General features: G+C 48.5%; 5 protein-coding genes across 5 annotated transcripts; 2 read left to right on the top strand and 3 right to left on the bottom strand.

The window, feature by feature from the left end:
- Positions 1-229: 229 nt before the first annotated feature.
- On the top strand, positions 230-421 carry EDB93DRAFT_1041992 (uncharacterized protein; the record flags this gene model as incomplete). The annotated part of the gene is made up of 1 exon (XM_041444571.1): positions 230-421. A coding segment is annotated over one exon (192 nt), but the record flags the coding sequence as incomplete, so codon positions are not given.
- A 4137-nt stretch (positions 422-4558) lies between these two features.
- EDB93DRAFT_577732 (uncharacterized protein) lies at positions 4559-6957 on the top strand. Its single transcript, XM_041456763.1, has 4 exons — positions 4559-4815; positions 4872-5249; positions 5302-6763; positions 6815-6957. The coding sequence occupies exons 2-4, from the start codon at positions 4879-4881 to the stop codon at positions 6836-6838; spliced, it is 1857 nt and encodes a 618-aa protein (XP_041306139.1). The 5' UTR covers positions 4559-4815; positions 4872-4878; the 3' UTR covers positions 6839-6957.
- Positions 6938-10373, bottom strand: EDB93DRAFT_577716 (uncharacterized protein). The gene is made up of 5 exons (XM_041456762.1): positions 10161-10373; positions 9729-10110; positions 9513-9673; positions 9369-9464; positions 6938-9317 (listed from the first exon to the last, which is right to left on the bottom strand). Exons 1-5 carry the CDS (start codon positions 10311-10313, stop codon positions 7077-7079), a joined length of 3033 nt encoding a protein of 1010 aa, XP_041306138.1. The 5' UTR covers positions 10314-10373; the 3' UTR covers positions 6938-7076.
- Positions 10374-12383: 2010 nt separating this feature from the next.
- EDB93DRAFT_1088128 (uncharacterized protein) lies at positions 12384-13114 on the bottom strand (the record flags this gene model as incomplete). Its single annotated transcript, XM_041446104.1, has 2 exons — positions 12384-12519; positions 12570-13114. Coding segments are annotated over 2 exons (681 nt in total), but the record flags the coding sequence as incomplete, so codon positions are not given.
- A 520-nt stretch (positions 13115-13634) lies between these two features.
- Positions 13635-19692, bottom strand: EDB93DRAFT_1241410 (uncharacterized protein; the record flags this gene model as incomplete). Its single annotated transcript, XM_041451872.1, has 20 exons — positions 13635-13763; positions 13815-13968; positions 14960-15571; positions 15698-15744; positions 15793-15879; positions 16007-16215; positions 16392-16464; positions 16495-16566; positions 16728-17086; positions 17135-17387; positions 17487-17703; positions 17755-18022; positions 18078-18186; positions 18241-18371; positions 18495-18549; positions 18600-18833; positions 18881-18960; positions 19014-19269; positions 19306-19607; positions 19659-19692. 20 exons carry the CDS (start codon positions 19690-19692, stop codon positions 13635-13637), a joined length of 3681 nt encoding a protein of 1226 aa, XP_041306136.1.
- Between the last annotated feature and the right edge of the window lie 4 nt (positions 19693-19696).

The raw sequence follows: 19696 nt of genomic DNA, 5'->3' as shown, positions 1-19696 counted from the left end.
GTTTTCCCGGATTAGTTTTGCTATCTGAGCGGAATACATCTTCTGGCAGAGCTTTATACAAACTTCCAAATATCGCACTTCCAAATATTAGTCTCCCAGACTAGCTAAGGCATATCTCGGGCGAAGGTCGTACTGAAGTAAAGCCATAATGCACAGGACGCTATCAACAGTCGCGCGCGGAACAGCGTTCGAGCAACGATCCCTTCAATTGCTTCAAGAATGTTTCTCCATGTCCCTCAAACGCGTTGGTGGAAAATCGGATGGTGGTGTCGACTTAATAGGCTGGTGGTGGCTTCCTCTTAGCTCAGTTTCCCAGTCTACCTCAATCACACCTCCACGTAGACGTATACGCGTCCTTGCGCAATGTAAAGCGGAGAAGAAAAAATTCTCACCAAACTACGTCCGCGAGATGGAAGGCGTGTGGCATATGCACACTCAAGACCGTTCCCATTCCGAATCCTCCATACGCGTGTCTGAGCTGGGTACAGTAGCGCTCCTCCTTTCAGAGTCAAAATTTACCACTGCAACCCTCACCCGCGCACTCGGATCCAGCGTTCCCTTTCTCCTCATGAACTTCCCTCCCCCTCCGCCAATTTCCTCAAATTTATCCGTTGAAACCACCCTCGGAGAAGTAGGCTCTGCTTTCTGGAACCCCGCTCTCGCTGGTGTGCAAGGTCTTCTTCGTGGGGAACTTGATATTCGATGGGAACGTGATCCAGGAGGTGGTGGACGACCTGGGTTGTGGTGTAGTGACAGGAGAGTGCAGAACTGGACCCCGGATACGCATGGGGAGTGCGCTAACGCTCTCGAGGACATCGTTGACTAGCATGGTCGTCCATCTCTGGATGACTCGACTAGAGCGTTGAATGTCACGCTACCATTGTATGTACGCATACCACGTATTCCTCTCTACTTTTGTCAAACTTCCCAGAGGTGATGACTGACGATGTAACTGCGTTTGCATGTTCATGTCTTTTGCGCTCACCGACGGATTTGGTGCAAAGTGGTGATACGTGGGAGAAATCGAGGTTTATCGAAATTCGGACAGAATTGACCTCACTGCCACATACGTCCTCAGCAAAGTAGTTACCTGCAACCATAGCATCCAGATTTGGGTGTTTGGCGGGTCTATTCTTCACCTCCACTATATCTTCCTCTCGACTATTATTGTGCGCATTATTCCAAGGCACGTTGTCTACCTGTCTGTAATGAAGCACGCCGCCTTTGCTCAATCCCCACGAAGAGGCACAGTCGAGCAAGCAAGCCAGAGGGAGAGTAGCGCTGTTAGGCTCACCAGCGTGTCTTAGACCTCTAGCGGGAGAGAAGGGTCTTCCACCATATGATGCACACCATCGCCAGGATGCGCAGATCATCCTGGAGTTCCTGCTGTTAATGGACGCGAATGGCACATCTCACCACTCGGTCGGTCCTACTTCGTCAACCACAACACTCGGACCACATCATGGAAGAAACCAGCACCAGAATGTCCAGCAGGAAGCTTGATGCCAGAGCGCATCATTGAGGGTCACTCTCGCTGCATATGGAGTCTTGCCTACGTGAGCACCAATTGCAATGTACTGAGCGCGTCGGAGGACTGTTCGATTTGCCGGTGGAAAACAGACGGAGAGCCAGTGGGAAAGTTTTGGGATAGCCATGGGGACCGATAGGCCCAGTGGCTGTATTTCCAGACGAATCAGTGGTTATGAGCGGAAATTCAGACAGCAGAGCACGGCTGTAGAACATAAAGGGCAGTATGGTTAGCGATCCGTGGGAAGGCCACAGTGGCCAAGTCCTCGATTAGTCTCCCAATGCCCTGGAGATAACAAGTGGATCTATTGAGGGCGCCATACGACGCTGAAACCCGGATACTGGCCGACAAATAACACCACCGATAGAGACCGGTCACATTTGGGTTTATACTGTCAAATACTCTCCACAAGGCGACAAATTCACGAGCGGCGGGGAGAAAAAGAGAACCCATGTGTGGTCCAAGGACGGCACATCCATTTTCTCCGCGTCGTATGACGGCACCATACGAAAATGGCGCTCGATTGAGCTCGTTGATTTTCAGGGTCATGCCAATATCATCACATCACTCTGTCTATTTCCTAGTGAAAGCCATCTTGTTAGTGCACCATTTGACTGCTCAGTTCGCATCTGGAACCTCGAGATCGATCAGCCAGTCGGAAACCCGCTCTCGCATGACGACGATTCAAATGGGTAGGTACCTAGCAGTACACCGCATACCCTGGACTCTACAAATGACTTTGAATTTCGAGCGTTACCGAGAACATGAAGATCAAATGGAATAAATCTACAAGCGGACTTTAGTAATCATCTTACCGTCCTTCATTCAGATCTCCAGTTCAAAAGATGAATCCATGGGTGTCCGTTAAACGCAAAAATGGTAATCCTCGGTTCGCACTCGCGAGATCTCCCCCACATGCAAATGGTTGTTCGGATTTCCTATTGGCTTCGATGACCTTGAGCATCTGGCCACCATCAGTTTCAACCATCTTCGTCCAGGCGAGACACGCGACACCCCTGCGTTCGTATTCTTAAACTCCCTTGCATTCACAGTCGCTCGTGGCTAGGTGGTTGGACCATTTAAGAATATTTCGTCTGAATGCATGGCGTCGCCTACGTCCGTGCGGTAGGATTGAGATGATGGTGGTCACTGTTCCACGCAGTGCCAAGTACGTATCCTGTGAAGAGGGAAATTCGACCCTCGCTGGCCAGTGATGGCAGTGGGTGGATTGCCATCACCCTCGGTTTTGGGAGTGAGTATGCATATTCTTTCGAACGCCGTTCAACTGACTCAGTTACGTTCACTTCAGTTGAGTGACCCGCCACCATCTTTCCATCTCAACAATGTAGTCGCCGTGTTACATATCCGTGACTTATGCCTATGAAACCCATAGCTCGTGCGGACCTATCGGTATCATTCAGACGGATTCTATATTTTTTTCTATTTTGTCGTAGTCACTCAACATGAAAATTCACGAGCTCGTCCACTTTCTCATCATCACCAGATGTAATCATTCTGATTTGTCCGAATAATCGATCACTTGATTAATTGTGAGCGGTAGGGCTCGGAGTGGTAGCATGATGTATTTTGGAACCTGGTAGGTCCTCATGCACGATCTCGGGCAAGTTGGCGACATGGAACCGATTTGCTCCCTGCTTTCCACCCATGCTTCTACATTCTGGCAACAAGTTGACCGTGAAACTCGGGAGTTCTGACAGATTTTGTAATCCGTAAGATTGAGTCGGCAGTCGTGATACTTTCATTGGGGTGGCCACGGAATATTATTACAATCTGCAAGGTAGAGGTGCCAGTGTAATGTGGTTCTCAGTTGGTAAATCGACTTGGCATGTATCAATGATGGCCTGGATAGTAGTTCACTGAGCCATCAGTGCGCCACAGACTCGCGTTGTCGATGCTATGATGGTGAGGTATTCGAGTGTAGTGAGTGCCATGTCCGCGAAAGATTAGCTGTCCTCACATCAGTTTCTGGATCACCCAGAATTTGCTGGAAGTTTGGTTTGAAAAAAGGACGCAGTTTGCTCGTTCGTGAGATCTTATAGGCCAGTGATTCAAACCAGGTTCGAGTACAAGTCGACAAGTGCCAAGCGAGCGGGAAATGCCGTTTGAATCGGCGACAAAGTTGGGATAACTGATGATCTGGCACCCGCATCCAGTCGTACTCTTGGACAACAAGCTGGTCGATCGAATGTCGCATTAGAGGACGCTTATCCCATTGCAAATTCTGCACGCTTATCCGGCACCGAGGCCCCTCCAATCCCACCTACTTTCTTAAATCGATGGACAAGTTTCGCGACGTGTCACAAGCAGACTGAGGCTGATGCACTCTACACGTTTGCTCCTGGCCTCTATAAGATCTCTTACTGTTCTCGCAAACGGTAAGGATGCCTGTAGTTCCCATTGGATACAAAGGAGAGGACAGGTCGCACTAAAACTCGCCCTTCGATTCTTCTGTATCCACCACGATTGTAAATAGATGGGAGAGAAAGCGGTCGATAGATGGTGAGATTCATTGGCATATCGGTCTAATCTAGGTGTGCTTCCAGTGTTGCAATTCGAATTGGCAACATCTATTGATTGTTTTGTTAGAAACTAATGGAACATCTTTCAAGGCATCACACTAGAGGTTGAGGAACCAATGATCTAAAAGGACGGTGGATACAGTGACGGCTCGGCTCCGCTCAGTACTGGCTTTGATAGACAGTGGACTAGCTGCAGTGCCGGCATTGGGCAAATGTGCTACCCGAGACCGGTCACTCGAAGGTAATATTTCCGATGAACAAGCGTTCAACCTATGACTGCGACAAGTTATTCTCGTTTGGCGCCATGTTGGAGAGGCAGGCTGGACTGGAGTATCCCGGTATGACCTGACCGAATTGAGCTTCCGTTGGCCAGGTAGTCCTTTGATGTTACCATATCCTGTAGTGCCTGTGGTAGATAAGTTCTGAAGAGATCCGGTGGCACAAAATTATGCTGTGTAAATACAAACTTTGGCGCGTTTCCGAGTCGTGTCAATCTTACGCCGTGACAGTCGCTGCCGCAGGCTCGCCAGTGCCAGTGCTCGTTTCATAAGTGATACCCAGTACAGTTTCCGTTATAAGTTCATTGTTCTTCATTAGATCGTTGGTGACTACCTACTACTACTACTAGTAGTTATACTCGACATCACTCAACGACTCCGAGTGAAGCTGTAGAAACCACTCTCTCCTTGCGATACCCACTCTGCCTTTCCGATTGAAGTGTCTGTCAAAAGTGTGTCTACAGATCTAGTGCGTTCTTTCGTTCTTGTAACTAAAACCATAGCTTACTATCACGTCTACCAAAGTCCCGTCATGGCCCAATCAGGAGGACACTGGCACCCCAATCCACAGCTCATGCAGCAAAATTCTATTCCACAGGGTTGGCAAGGCACCTGGCCGCCACCAGCTGGCGTTGCTCTTCCTCCAAACTTCCCTGGTCCACCACCTATGCCACCTGGCGCCAACACCCACCCCCATTGGAAGGCTGGTTTCTGGCAGTATAACCCTACCTATAACATGAATGCAGGTTCTGGTGTTCCCTGGGCACCCGGCATGGGGTGGGCTCAGAACGTCCCTGCTAACTTTAATCCTTACAAGCGCGTCCCTCGTCCTCCAAGTCCGAGCTACTGGAAGACACAGCTCTCCGACAATGGCCTTGGTTTGGAGAACATGGTCCCTGCAAGGTGCGTGCGTGATTTACCCTTCAGAAATGATATAGCTTGAAGGATACTGTAGAACAGATCGAGATCGAGAATCTACCAGGGATGTGCAAGGGGATGCTGTGCCACAAACTCCCTGGATATGGAATCCTCCGAGTCTATTGCCGACGTCGGATGGAGCAGACCGTGCTACCCCAACGAGGGACTTCAACAATCGTCGGAGCTCGCAAGATAGCATTCGGAGCAATTCGACCCCGGCCAGTTATGGGCCATCACAAAGAGGTTCGCAAGACAGCCATAACACTACAAGTGCGGGCACACCTGTACGAGACTATTTTTACAGTCATCCAGCCTCAAGACACGGTTCTGTAGACAGCCTCGGCTCACGCTCACAGGGCTTCAGCCAACATTCCATCTCTTCGGCAACCCCGCCACCACCATCGTCACACGGTCGTATGAATTCGATTTATTCAAGTCGAACATCATCATCCGGACCGCAATTTGTGCCCCCCTTTCCAGCTCCGCCATCTTCATCTTCGTCTATGTCAACGGCCATATCGTCATCGGCAACCCGCGTGCAACAGCCTCTTCAGGCACCCATGTTCACCAGAGAGCCAGAGTCATTTATGAGGTCGGACCTTCAAACGACATCCTCATCCAATGTCGGACGGACCCCTACACACTATCCAGGGACGCGCAGACATACCGATGAGGCTCTCGACCATCCGTCACGCTCCTCTTCAGCGCCTCATACGAGCGCCTCTGCTTCCCGTGGCCTTTCAGTGCCGGAACCCCTTTTGCGGCATCATTCACTTCCAACTACATCATCACCGCCTTCTATTGGTTCGCTGTCCACATTTACGGAGGATATGGGTAGTGTACTGAGCCCCCTCATTAACTCTGCGCAAAGATCCGCTGCTCCTTCTTCATTAACACGGAGTAGGACAGAGCCTGTAATTCCGCCTGCCCATTTATCTACCATTCCAGAGTCTATGTCATCATCTAGCCATTCGAGCGCAGAAGACTTCTTTTATCCTCTATCTGCACCTCCAGATTCTGATGAAGAATCGCCAGAATCATCACCGTTGCGTAATCGTGTTCGTACGCGAGAGATAGAACGTGAACGGGAGAGAGAACGCGAGCGACATAGAGAAAGAAGCCGATCATACGAAAGAGCGAATCATCTGACGCCATACCGCAATGGTTCGCGGTCCTCAAATCCTCTCCCGCCACCACCGATGGAGCGCCCCAACCCGGTTGCGTCTGCACCGCCTCATCAGTCCCCAGAGCCCGCGCACTATACGCGACGCATACGGAAGGGGTTCTGGAACCGGCGTGGGGATTACCTCACGTCTAATTCGTATGTTGTTTATGCACCAGAGGAAAGGGCGTATCCTGCGGAGTTGCAGCATTACCCCAGCGAGACGGAAGGATATAAAGATCAGTATGGTGCCTTTGTGCCGTATCTGGCGGCGAGGCCAGAGTTACCTGCTAGTCTGCCATATCATGGACGACCTCCAGCGCAGCCGTATGATAGCGTGAGTGTTGTGCATTTTTCTTCGTCGACAGCATGACTAATGGGGACTTAGTTTGTTGTCTACAGTTATTATTGAGGAGGATGGGAGGGATAATTTACTCGTTGTTGTCGCAAGCGATTGGTGGATACCGGAGCATACATACAACAGATCTATTACATTGTATAAATAGATTCATAAATGCCACAGACAGGACAGAACACTACAAAAGATATCGACACAAGTACAACTCGCAATGTACAGGTGGTGGAACAAATGGGAAATGAAGCAAGCCTAGGCATAAAATAAGATGGAAAAAGAGAGAAATATACCACGATCACAGAAATTCTAGCCCAATGCTACCATGTTTGTCTCGCATGTGTTCGTAAATACCATCTCCCTTCGGGAACGTTGCTAGACATTGCCAGCAGATGTGCGTTTGGCATCTAATGCAAGTCATATGGTTGCAGCCTTCGCTCCGTTCTATTGGAGTCTTGCAGCCAGGGCAGTTTTTGACATCATGAGTGGCTGCCCATTCATGGTACAGCTTGTCCTCTGCCTTGTCCCGCTCATCGCAGGTGAGCCCATCATGAGCCTCCGTATGGCAACTGGAACAGATGCGAACCAAACAAGATGGACATTGGAGAACTATGCCGCCAGAAACTGCACGATACACCTGAGCGCAGTCCGGTGTTGGGCAGTGATGGAACTCGTCCGTCCGCGCGTGAACGTACGACCAAAATGACGCTTCACACAAGGCAGCGAAGTCCTCGCCAGATAAGACATTTTTGGCGAGGGCGACAGAGATGCGTTCCGTACATGAGGCGTCATCACCGAGGCAGGTCAGAGGGAATGCCTTGTTTTCGACTGCGGACACAAGGTAACTCTCGAGGCAAGACGTGCACCAAGTATGTCCGCAGGTGAGAATGGTTGGGACTGATGCTTCGGTGAAGCAAACAGGACAGACAGATTGGGGGGATTGCGTGGAGCTGTCTGCATAGCGGCTTTGTACCTTTTCCACCGCTTCACAGGCGATACGGTAAGCCTGTTCGTTACCTCGAACGACCAGATTGCGCTGATTCGAAAGGTGATGAACGTAACAGTTATCAGGGCCAAGAGTTTTCTGCAGGGTCAAGAGGTGTGTGCCAACAAATGGACCAACCACCTTGCCTGATAGGGGGATGCGCCACAATTTTCGCGCCTGTAATTCTTGGAATCGCGTCATGATATCTCGCCGAGCAAGCTGACGTTGTTTGATTGGACCCAAAAGTAAGATTTTGCTCATCTGAGTTCGTAATCCGATTCCAGGATATTGGCCCTCTAGCTCACGAAGGAATGACTGGCCGGATGGATGAGAAAAGAATCTGTCCCATATGGGTTTCCTCTGAAGAGTCACGACTTCACCATGTTGAAGTTGTTCAAATTCTGCTTTGGCAATCCCAAGATTATTCAAGTTTTCGGCTGAGATCTTAATATGGACAGGTCCATCAGTCTGTATGAGGCGATCGACAATGGTCACGTCATGGTTGAACCTTGTCCGCCATGTCCACCGAAGGCGAGCGATGTCTCCTTCTAACATCTTAAACTTGTTCAACGGCAATGAGAAGCTGAGTGACTGCACATGCCGTGCGGATATGTAAGTTCTTCCTCCGATTGCACGAGGACGTTGCCCATCTAGATGATCCCTGGCATTGCCGGCGTCCGCGTGGGTCTCAAAGGTTGCCCAAGCGAGAACGGTGCCGTTCCAGATAGGGAGAACAAGTTCAAAATTGGACAGATTGCCGCACGAGTGCAACGTTCGAAGTACTGCTTGGCGAGCGCTGTCGAGTGACTCGTAATTGGGGCGTTCAAGTAGGATCGACTCTGCGTTGCCGAACTGCTCCAAATCCTTTCTCTCTGCATCGGGAGGAAGGTGAGAAAACATGACGCTGTAAACACCAACTGCGGGCAATCCTTCGTACAATGCGGCTGTGAGAATGTTGTCCCTCATCACCAATCCAGTGGCTGCTGCAATCGCAGCCTTGGCCTCGTCAAGGGTCGCGTAACCTGCGTACCCAACGCGCTGGGGCGCATTCCAAGTAATACGGACGGCATTATCTTTGAGCACTGTGGTACCCCGTGCGGTGGTGTTCAAAGACAGCTTCGCGGTGAGTTTCCTCCCTAGGAATTGGCGTCCATGAAGAGCGATGGAAGCCTCCATAGCTAGGGCTGCAGTGGAGAACAGCACTTTGACGGTCAACCGCTTGGCACCCTTTCCTTCCGGAATACATAATTCATCGACTTGATATGCTTCCAAAAGGGAGCGGAGTTGTGATTCCTTGACGTGTGGTGACACGTCTCCAGGTGTACCCACCGTGTTTCGAATCCGGTGGTCCACGTCCTGTATATCGAAACCGCTACGTAGTTTCACTGTGATATGATCCGCAACTGTCACGGGTATGACAAGATCCTCGTTTCGACGTGTGGTAGGGGGCGGCAGGCCGGGTGGTGCGTGTCGTGATGGTGAGCTGCCAGACTTTGGTGTGTCATCGGCACAAGTATTCCGAATTGGTGATAAAGCGTTCATTTGCGATGCGTTCTGATACTAGGTGTTAAGGAGTGATGTGTATTACAGACTTGAATAACTCACATCATTGGGACGTTCATGCGAATAATGGCGTACGGGACGCTGGCAACGACCGTACAACGAGTCATGACAAACTTGCTTCGGTTGGCGATCATCGGGCTTCACGGGATGAGCGCCAGAAATGAGACAATAGAGGAATGCACATACATTGCTTATTGTCTTGTGTCCCGTGTATTTGGGTGTGGTATCAGTCGAAGCCGCTTGAGAATGTCGTTCTGACCCACGGGATTTTGTTCCCGAGGGTGGGACTTGTGTCATGGGGCACTGAACACTACTAGACGTGCCAGAAGATGGAGGCCCAGTTAAGTCTGCGGGTATCGAGATGAGTTTGCTACGTTACGCTGAGGTAAGCTGATGAAATACCTTGATCTATTGTCCCTCGAGCGCCACCGTTTCGGCTCTTAACAAAACCTTCAGGAGCTGAAACGCCATCTAGAGTTTTGCCGTTTCGATTAGATAGTTGGTCGTTAACGGGACGGTCGGGAACTTGGGTACAAGTGTTGCTATTTCGAACAGGTAGTTCGTCTTTGACAGGACTAGCGGGAACTTGCACGTCATCTCGAACGTTGTCCGTTCGAATAAGTGGTTTATATTTAACAGGACGGTTGGGGACTTGTACGCCATCTCGAGTGTTGCCGTTTCGAACGAGAGGTTGATCTTTAATGGGACTATCGGCAAATTGCACGACATCTCGAGGATTTCCGTTTTTAACAGGTGGTTGATTCCTTAAGGAACTATCGGGACTCTGAGCGATGGGTCATCATCACGCTCGAATTAAAGTGGTGTCAGACTTACCTGACGCTCGTGCGCGAAAGGGCATTGCGACCGAGTACACTCCCCTCGAAACCGCCAAAGCCGGCAAGTGAGATTAGTCGGTATTAATTTATGGGCACGGGGGGCACTGGCTGCTGGTACAGAAACCACCAAACCAATCCCTGCACATCTCATCCTTGCCCGAAGTTGACGAACCTCTCGTATCCTGCTGGCCGAGCGGATCAATATAACTGGCAGAACTAGAGATAAAGTGCTGCTCACCGTAGCCGAATTTGATGGCGTTGAAGCAGTCGATTCTTCGATTGAAGAGGTTTCGGACTCGACAATCGTAAACCCCCACGAACAGATGGTAGTTTGACGCTACTTGAAGATATCGAAGGTTCGGGGGTGCCTGGTTTGATTGTTACGGGTTCAATATCTGCGACTGAGAACTCAAGTCCGGATGTCAGTTCTTTTCGAGCCCATTTCTGCAATATCAATGACTAAATTAACTGTTCGGTCAGCTCAAGGAGATGACTACTACCTTCGCATTGGAAGGTGGAGGAAGGCTGACGTGAATTGACGGCACAATTAATGCGACACCTCGGCCAGCAGGCGACTGCAAACCCGGAGGTCGCTTGGGTGGTTCAGATGGTGTATTCAGTGTTTGCATATGGCTACCCAGTTTGACTCCCAGCGGTTGGAGGGTATCATGATGAGACATTGGTGCTGCCAGAGTTGGTAGTGTTTGCAATGCATGCTTAATAAGCACCGATTAGTTCGTTCATACAGAGGAATAGTTGAATCGTACTTGATCAATGTGAGGATGAGGTTCAGCGAGAGATTGCGGGTGTGAAGTACTCGATTGGATGCCGATGTGAATGCCCTCGGCGGACAACGCAGCCTTTATGTCTAAAATCTAGCGCCCATGAAAAACTGTGGCTCTTAGGCACGTGTGATGTGGACTCACAGGGCTAGGTAATTGTAGCTTCTGCTGAGTCGACAATGGCGAGTCAACAATGGAAAAATTCGTCTGGGGTCTTTGTCCACATGTGGAAATACACGGCTGCTTTGGAGTGGTTGGATGGTCAAGGCTTGGATTTGGCTTACCCAGCCTATGGCACGCAAATAAAGGTGGTTTCGAAGAGGGGTAACAGCCTGACTCACGATGCCATATCTTGTTTCGGTTGTAATCGAGGCGGAGCCACATAATGGCATGGTTGATAATCTTTGGAGTGGGCCATAGCTGTACGATAACTAGACAAGTTGGCCCGAGGTTGTCTACACGAGTCCTGAATCTAGTTAGTGAAGTAAAATGAAGTGAATATGCTAGCAGATGTACCTCGTTACGACCTTTAAGCGCTACATACGATTTTGATCCTTTATCATGACCAGAGACCATGATGGGTGTAACTGAGGGCTGCTCTCGTTCGCAATACTGTAAATGTCTTTGACGCTTGGGTGTATAAGTGTTCATTGTCTTGTCATGTGGACCAATATAGCCAGCATGGCGCCTGGGTGGAAGGATATTGGACTCCCTAGGGACCTCGTACTCAAGCATGACAGCTCACAACAAACGACAAAGGCCAGAAGTTGGTAGATAGTTAGACGTTAGAAGCAGGATGGTGGGCGCCCGGTTACTTAACATTGGATATCAATGACAAATATTAGCGCAGGAGTATGTAACTAATTATATTTATTTTCCATAACCAGACTTAGCACTGTCAGCTTCGAGTACTACACCGCCAACTGCCGAAAACCTCTCACACAGGTTGAAAAGTGGTACCCCGTAGATGACCTAATAACAGCCCGGTCCAATGGTGTTCTCGGCACCTCTTACTGAGCAATATGATATATATGTAAGGAAGTACGGGAGTGAAGGGACCGAGAGACCTGCTTACGGCCACCAAAAGAGGTATCAGAGGTGCTGGGAATACCCTGGTGACCAGACCTATCACATAGGTCGGTTTCCATAGGTTGTACATAGCTCTCCCTGGTATCAGACATACATAGAGTCACAGGTGTCTGTGATGTCTGCTCGACATTTTGTGCATCATCCTGACCTTGCAAGCAATTATTACTGCAATTAATTATGCATATTTTTATTTGTGCTACCGCCGTCACGTTGAACATCCAAGCAAATGAAGCAGGCCACGAAAAACATTCCATTATGATGAATTGGATACAGATGTGGTTAGTAGGTGGAAACGAGTGTGGTATGTATGTATGTGTGCACGGATAGGTGAATAAGCAGTGGCGACAGAATCACTGATCCTCGTTCCACAGAAGCTTATTCTGGATGGTAGTCTGCCACTGAGGGGTGTTGCTTGCGAGAAGTTTAGGAATAACCATGTTGCCGGGAAATTCAGCAAGGTCCTGCTGGAAATATTCCACCTGGATTCTTGGTAATAATGAGTGACCGTTTGCAAGGTATGATAATAAAACACCTACTGCCGAAATGCGGTTTCGTATCCTGTATTTCCACTCTGATCAGCCACTGCCTCCTCCTTGGCAATTTTGCGAACATTTTCGAGTGAAATGTTGACAAAGTCCCAAAATTTTCCTGTGCTGAAAATGATAGGCCTACCGTTGTCCCCAAAGCCAGAGTCGTCTGGGTGAAGCGGCCGGCCGTTTAACATGGTGATATCAATGCCTTCGTTATCTTCAAGCTCATAGTCCTGGTCCGCATCTCCATTCCCACCCAAGTGCTCATCCAAGCTGTCAGTCTCAGCGAAATCACCATTGTCATCTGTAGCACATGTACCTTGGGTTTCCCCATGTTCATTGGTCACCGATGTGCTATCCAGTGGTATACCATCATGATCCGCCTCATCACCATACAACTCACACTCGATGCTGTTGATGTCAATGCCGAGCTGTGGTTTGATTCTAGCACGGACAGCTGAGTGGAGAGATGGTATGAGTGAGTCCGAGTAGAGAGCCTTGAGCGAAAGAGTCTTGTGGTCACTGATACCAATCATGAAGACACGCAAGCAGCGCCGCTAATGTTGAATGTGATCATCCTATAATATCTGATACAATGAAAACATACCAAAAAAGCGACCCTATTCCAATGAGCGGCGTCAACCTCTATACAGCCGTGAGCAAGCAATTTTGATGTGTCCATTATGCTCAGGCGTTTTCGGATAGATGAGAGCAACTGAGTGATAATTTGAGAATTTTCTAGCACAAAGTACTAAGGCACATACCTTGGACTTCATTCCACCTCGGATTGATGAAAGAAGATTGCTAACGGTTGTTGCGAATATTGCGCTGAGCTCTACATCCTCGAATAGTGACGAAGGAACCTTGAAGATGCTGCTGTTTTCCTTAATAAAGGTCTGTTACAGCGTCAGTCTCATGAGATAGTCAATACCAAAGGAGGTTACCGAGATGTTTGGGAGTGCGTCTGTCTTATACGCAGTCAGGTTGGGTGACAGGAGACATGCAGTCAGACGATTTTGGAGGCCAGACTGCATAACATTAAATTAGCCTGGCGACTTGTAGTGTAGAAATTTAAAATACCTTGAAGTCCTTCGAGTTTAACAACTCTTTGACATCAGCAAGCATAGCAGCCTTTCGAGTCGAGTCCATTTTCATCATGCATACTTTAAGATCAATAAGCATATAATATATTCCACCGGTCTAAAAAATTAAAATCAGAGAAGAGTATGCATGTCAAGCAAAGCGACTCACATCAATGAAGTCAAAAAGACCCCGTTCTGGAACATCATTCTCCTCAGCCACTTTCTTTGCATATGTCTTGAGTCGTTTTGCACGTGAGGGTGTCAGCACAGTTGGATCGCCCAGGCCAGCATCAGAGTACGTCCTTTGGCGACGTACACCAGCACTAATAGGCTCCTCGAGTGAGTCGTCAGACAATTCAGGAGAGCATCGAATGCTGCCACAATGTCCAATGCCAGTCTGGCCTTGTGAAGCAGATGTTTCGAATGTGCCGAGTGGCGATCGTGCTCGACCAATATCTCCCGCTGCTGCAGAGCCGCATGCAGAAGAAGGTCTAGTTCGATCAACTCGAAGCCTGACTGACGTTGAGGTGCTCCTTCCTCGAGATCTCAACAAATTAATGTCTGGTGTTAGCAGAGAACTACTACCACCCCCCAAACCTCTGTTCTGTGTACCAGCCAAAGGTTTGGAACCGCGAGGACGCACAGGATAGCGAGAGATCATTGACGAGGAAAATGCAGTGGATTCTGCCTGGTGCTGCACGAGTGATGGTGAATGAACATCAAAGCACCCTGAAAATTTGGTTCAAATTAATCATAACGTAACTTCGTAACTTTGAGGGCGCACAAGGGAGGGTTGAAATCCAGGGAGCCGAGCACAACAAAAGCAGAGCACTTGGAAACAAAGGAGAGCATGAATTGAGTATACAAGTAGTACTTTTCTCGACAGCACACTTTGTCCATGAGTTAGAATATGAGTATGGAAGATTGAAGTTTCGTGCGGTGAAGAGCATAGGCAATGAAATGGGGGAGCTTTGCGGTATAGATAATGAAGTTTTGTGCGGTGAAGGGCATGGGTAATGGAATGGGGGAGCTTTGCGGTATATAGAATGAAGTTTTGTGCGGTGAAGGGCATAGGCAATGAAATGGGGAAGCTTTGCTAGAAGGGCGGTATGGGTCATGGAAGAATGAAGTTTTGTGCATAGGCAATGAAATGGGGAGCTTGACTTTCAAGACAATGACTTATCCTTATTCTTCGGTCCTCGTCATCTCTAACAATAGCCAGGCGGCTGAAAGTAGGGGTTTGGAAGACCTTGGAACTGCAGTTCATGAGGCGGTGTCATATGAAAGTTCGATCCTGAGGCTGTAGGAACCGACCGTGCATTGGCAGGGTGAGTGTCTGTACTTTGGCGATAACTTGAGTGAATATATGGAGCTGGTGGCGGTGGATGAGGGTAGTGCATTTGAGGGTATGGTTGAGGTGCAGAAAGGTATGGCTGTGCCGGAGGAAAGTGTGATTGTAGCGGATGGTGCAAATGGGGTATAGGGGGGCGGAAGGATTGCAGTGGAGGGAATGCATTTGTTGGCAGCGTAAATTGGCCCTGAGTGTGTTGGACCAAAGAAGTGGATTGAACCAGGGGATTTTGCTGAGCGGATGGTGCCTCAAGTCCAGAGGATCCAGCAATGACTTGGCCAGCACGAGATGATGCCGTAGCCCTCCTTCCTCGTGTGCTGGAGCCAGCACCTGCCTTTGCTTTTGACTTTGCAGCAGTCTTTGGTCTGGCAGGAGGTTTATCAAATGCAGGTGCTGGCATCAAGGGGCCCTGGATATCGTTTTCTGTTCTTTCAGCTTCTTGCAACGTGTCGCCAGCTTTCTTCAAAGCCTTCTTCTCCTTCATGTGCTGTACAGTGGTTGCCCGAACTTCTGCAATGTTAGTAACTCTTGGCGGTGTTTCACGAAGCGTCTCTGGAATGATAAGATGGATATAACTGTAGTTATGAATGGAGTAGGCATTGAGAAAATAGTTTGGAGTGGACTTATGGCGGATGGTAGGTATCGTTCACAAAGTTTCGATCTGTTCTTGACGCATGGCCATCTGGAGGGTGTCTGTGCACTGCGAATCGATACAATTGTGCTGGAGATTGATCACACATTTGATATCCTGTGCGACAGTAGTCAGTATAGCTCATGTGTTTGTAGAATGACTCACTGCTGCTGTAACGACCACCTCGTCATCCAAAAGGTTGAGACATGGGAGATGGACGGAGGGATGTAGTGTATCGGCAAATGCAAAAAGCTGCAGCGCAATGTGTGACACGTTGTTGGGATCATCGGATGACATCAGAATCTCCAGAATTCGTCCAATTGCCATCTAGTGATATCTTGTGAACTAACAGTCGTGAACATGATCAGAAACCACTCACCTGCCCATTTGTCATTTGACGGAAGCCAACATGACTGTTTAAATGTGCAACATCTCCCTCGCTTGCTACAAGCGATTTTCCGTGAAAATAACTAGTGCTGGGCTTCGCAGTCTTCAAGATCTTCGCACAACGAGTGTTCTTCCAGGCCACTGCACCCTTTCTGGTTGTTTTTCCATTGGTGCCAATAGTAGATTCAGCCTTTCCGGAACCTATGTAAATCATTAGCGAAAATAAAGCAAGGTGTGATACACTTGATTTACCAGGTACAGGAGGGCTACAAACGAGGTGCGACAATCCAAGCAATTGTGCCTGTTCTGGGTGATTGTATATATATCCAAGAACCTCTTGACTTCCTCGAACCCATTTTGAGGTCTTGGAGTCATACCAAAATCCACCTGTAGCGATATGTTTGACAATATCTTGATGAGCAAATATCCTGCAGCTGTCACGGCTCGGAGCTTGACGGTTGCTGTATATACACGTCAAACGGAAAACGTGATTGAATGATTCATAGTGTTCGGTTGAAAATATAATCGCAGGTCCAAAACGATGGATGTATGCTGGGAGGTGGATCAAGAAGTGGAATTTTGGTTTGCTGATGATGATGCTGGGGGAACACTGTGCTGTGACGTTAAGAAAGTCTTCGATTGTCCGAGATAGGTTTGCCTAGAAGACGCAGAGGATAAGAACTACAACTTTGAATACATGTGAATTAACCTACAAGATAGGCTTCGGTATTTAGAATCTTCGTGTGCCAGATGAGTACAACGAGTTCGCCCATTATTGTCCAGGCATTGAGGACTGTTGAAGGGACGAGGTCGTAGATTATGAATGGCATCACCTGCGACAGGCTCTTGAAGTGCTTTCCAATCAGACTACCCTTGTAATGGCAGATATATCCTGCATTCAAGCATGGAGCGTTCAGTCCATCTGTGTCGATGGACTGGAGACGGGTTTGAAAAATGTCCATAAGCTTCGCTTTGTCGAGTAAAAATACGGTTTGTCCCCAAAAATACCTCACAACGCCGAGTAGCACAGTGTGCAGTATTTCTGTTGGCGTATCCATGTGCATGTCGAGCCCTAGCAAACACATGAACAAGATGCCAATGACTCGGAAAAAAAACTGACCATTCATTCCCAATAACGGGTTGAGGGTGTCTTCGAGCTTGTCACCTTGTAGAAGCTCTTCAAATTCTCTCTCCAGCGCAGCTGTGACTTCAGCCTCGGACTTTGCTTGAGTGCCAACTGTACGTTTTCGAAGCTTCTTTCCAAGTTCTACAAGAGTGTTAATGATGGAATTCAAGGCTGTATCACGAACACCTGTCGTCAATACCAAATTCTTGATTTTCTCAGTAGCGCCAGGCTTCAGCGCCATCTCAAACTGTTCCCGGATGTTCGCAGCAGTGCCTTCTGGTGTTCAAAGATTGCCTGACTGAATCACATCATCAGTAGTTGAAATACAATCAAACTATGTTCTTACCGCAAACAGGCTGTTATAGCCATCCTTAGAAGCTTTGTACTCCTTTGTTCCACCAATGTCACACGTCTGGCAGAAGTAGTTGCAGTTCAATCCTGCATGACTACATTCTTCTGCTTGCATCGGGTTGTCGCCAGCAACGAAAAGCCCGCATGGGATCAATAACACTTCTTCGTTGTCTTTGCAATCCCATGCAGTGACCCCAGATGTAGCTGCATCACTGTAAATCTAGTTAGAGCGTCAATCTGAGCGAGTGAATAAAACAATGAACCAAATGGACTGTTTCATTGCCCGCATAAGTTCCATGGGAGCGGCATGCGGTGAGGACGTAACGAAGCACACAAAGAATTCTTTCTCCAGCATTTCACGTGGGAGGTTCGTGTTTGACATGTAGATTGCATGGTGCTTGTTCCATTGTTTTGATATGTTGCCGGAAACGTCGTCCATGAAGATGATGAGGGGGACCGTATATACCATGCGACCGTTTGCCTTTGCACACAGTGGATTTGGTGAAAGTGTTGCATATTTAGTTGACGAGGCTGTTTATCTCATTTTAATCTTGCAGTTACCGAGACAAGTAAATGTAAAACGTACCAGTAAGGCCACAATCAAGTTCACCCTGAGTCGCAGCAATGTCTTCAAGGGACCGCATGAAGGCAGATGTGGGTATGATCTCCTGTTCCTTGTTAACAATAAATCCAGCCTAGTAGTGCAGTTAGAACATATACATCATAGTAGGTGCACAATGATGACGTACCTCTGTTCGTTTGACCGCCCGACCAAGCGCATATAAGGGCTTTGTGACTGAATTCTCGTGGGATTCGCCATTGTCATCATCTGAGTCTACAGGTGGAGAGGCATAGAAAAAATGTTCTGGGATGAAGTAATCTCCAGAAGTATCTTGTAACAGTTCATGTGTGAAGTACACGGTTCCGTCCACTCGAGCTGCCGGTGGTGACGGAAGATCAAATAACATCTTCTGGCCATTAAAGACCTGCAACATCCCCTCACCACCGTCCTCAGGATAATCGCGCATCGCAAAACGTGTAAGTGGATTCGCATAATCCTGAATGTAATGTCACTGTTGAATGGACACGAAAGACATGCTAGACGTACCTTTGCAATTGCTTCCGCGACATTATTGATATAGAATACATCACCAGCACACGATGTCATCTTCTGAGTTGGATTGCCGACAAGCTCATCCAGGTAATTATGGCACTTCTTCATCACACCGAGTGACGGGACATTGGTGGCACCGAGCCCTTTGGCCCAGTTGAGCACAGCTCTCTTCTGGGAGTCAGAAAACGGGATGCGTGGAGAGCTGAAAAGAAGCGATGTTATAAAATGCTTGATGAAAGGTAAGAATTAATTTTCTGACAAGATGAGAGACTTACTGCTTTTGACGGCCATGGATAAGTTGGGTTATCTACTGAGACACTCTCGAAGTTTGCGGACACCTTGTCAAGGATTCCATCTGGTAGCATTGTGAGATACATAGCCCCATAGAAGGAATGACAAGGCACTTACCAGGGAGCTCAACCCCAAAATCAGGTTCAGCTTCGTCGACGAGCTGATGCTCCTCATTGGCGGAAGATCGGAAAAGTCGTGTCGAGAATGGTATTTCGCCCATAGCGAGGCTTGTTTGAAGCTCGGCAAATAAGTCTGGACACTTTTTGTCGAGCTCAAGAGTCCAATGGCCTATTATGCCTTTCACGAGCTCCGATAACCTGAGGTCGAGGTCGCCGCCCTCTGGCACGGGTGCTGCAGGAAGTGGTACACCAGGCTGCATGTCAACAAGCGGTGGGTCCGAGTCACATACAGTAACCTCCATGAAGGAGTCGTCAGCCTTGAAGGAGAATCTGATATCAGTGGCAGTAGTGGGCTCCATGGTTGTCGTGTCAGTATCCTTATCATCCAGCAAGGCCTCAGGCTCAACTTGGACTGGACGCTGAAGCCTCGTTAGTCGCTGCTTGAGATAATTAGCATGACGGATGTGGATTGCCTGCATAATGTGCTTCTTGGCATGACACAGCTCCATTACACGATAATGGCCATTTTTCTTCGGGCATGCCTTGCATAGGACCTGACCTTGATTGTTATCACAGAACTGCAGAACTGCAACTACCAGGTCAGTACATATAGAAATTTCAAATACATGAGGAAAATACACACCGACACCATCAATGATATCAGCATTGCAAGTCATGCTG

This window comes from Suillus bovinus (genome assembly GCF_016758785.1).
Source record: "Suillus bovinus strain UH-Sbo-P2 chromosome Unknown EDB93scaffold_41, whole genome shotgun sequence".
Classification (NCBI taxonomy): Eukaryota; Fungi; Basidiomycota; class Agaricomycetes; order Boletales; family Suillaceae; genus Suillus; species Suillus bovinus.
This window is presented reverse-complemented; position numbering and strand designations above follow the sequence as displayed.

Excerpts from the sequence above, each read along its gene's own strand:
- EDB93DRAFT_577732 (XM_041456763.1), top strand. The coding sequence starts at position 4,879 with ATGGCCCAATCAGGAGGACACTGGCACCCCAATCCACAGCTCATGCAG. Across the intron at positions 5,250-5,301 it reads GAGAACATGGTCCCTGCAAG|AACAGATCGAGATCGAGAAT; the intron begins GTGCGTGCGTGA and ends AGGATACTGTAG. Across the intron at positions 6,764-6,814 it reads CAGCGCAGCCGTATGATAGC|TTTGTTGTCTACAGTTATTA; the intron begins GTGAGTGTTGTG and ends ATGGGGACTTAG.
- EDB93DRAFT_577716 (XM_041456762.1), bottom strand. The coding sequence starts at position 10,313 with ATGAGATGTGCAGGGATTGGTTTGGTGGTTTCTGTACCAGCAGCCAGT. Across the intron at positions 9,674-9,728 it reads TCGAGGGACAATAGATCAAG|ACTTAACTGGGCCTCCATCT; the intron begins GTATTTCATCAG and ends CGATACCCGCAG. Across the intron at positions 9,465-9,512 it reads GACACAAGACAATAAGCAAT|CCCGATGATCGCCAACCGAA; the intron begins GTATGTGCATTC and ends CATCCCGTGAAG.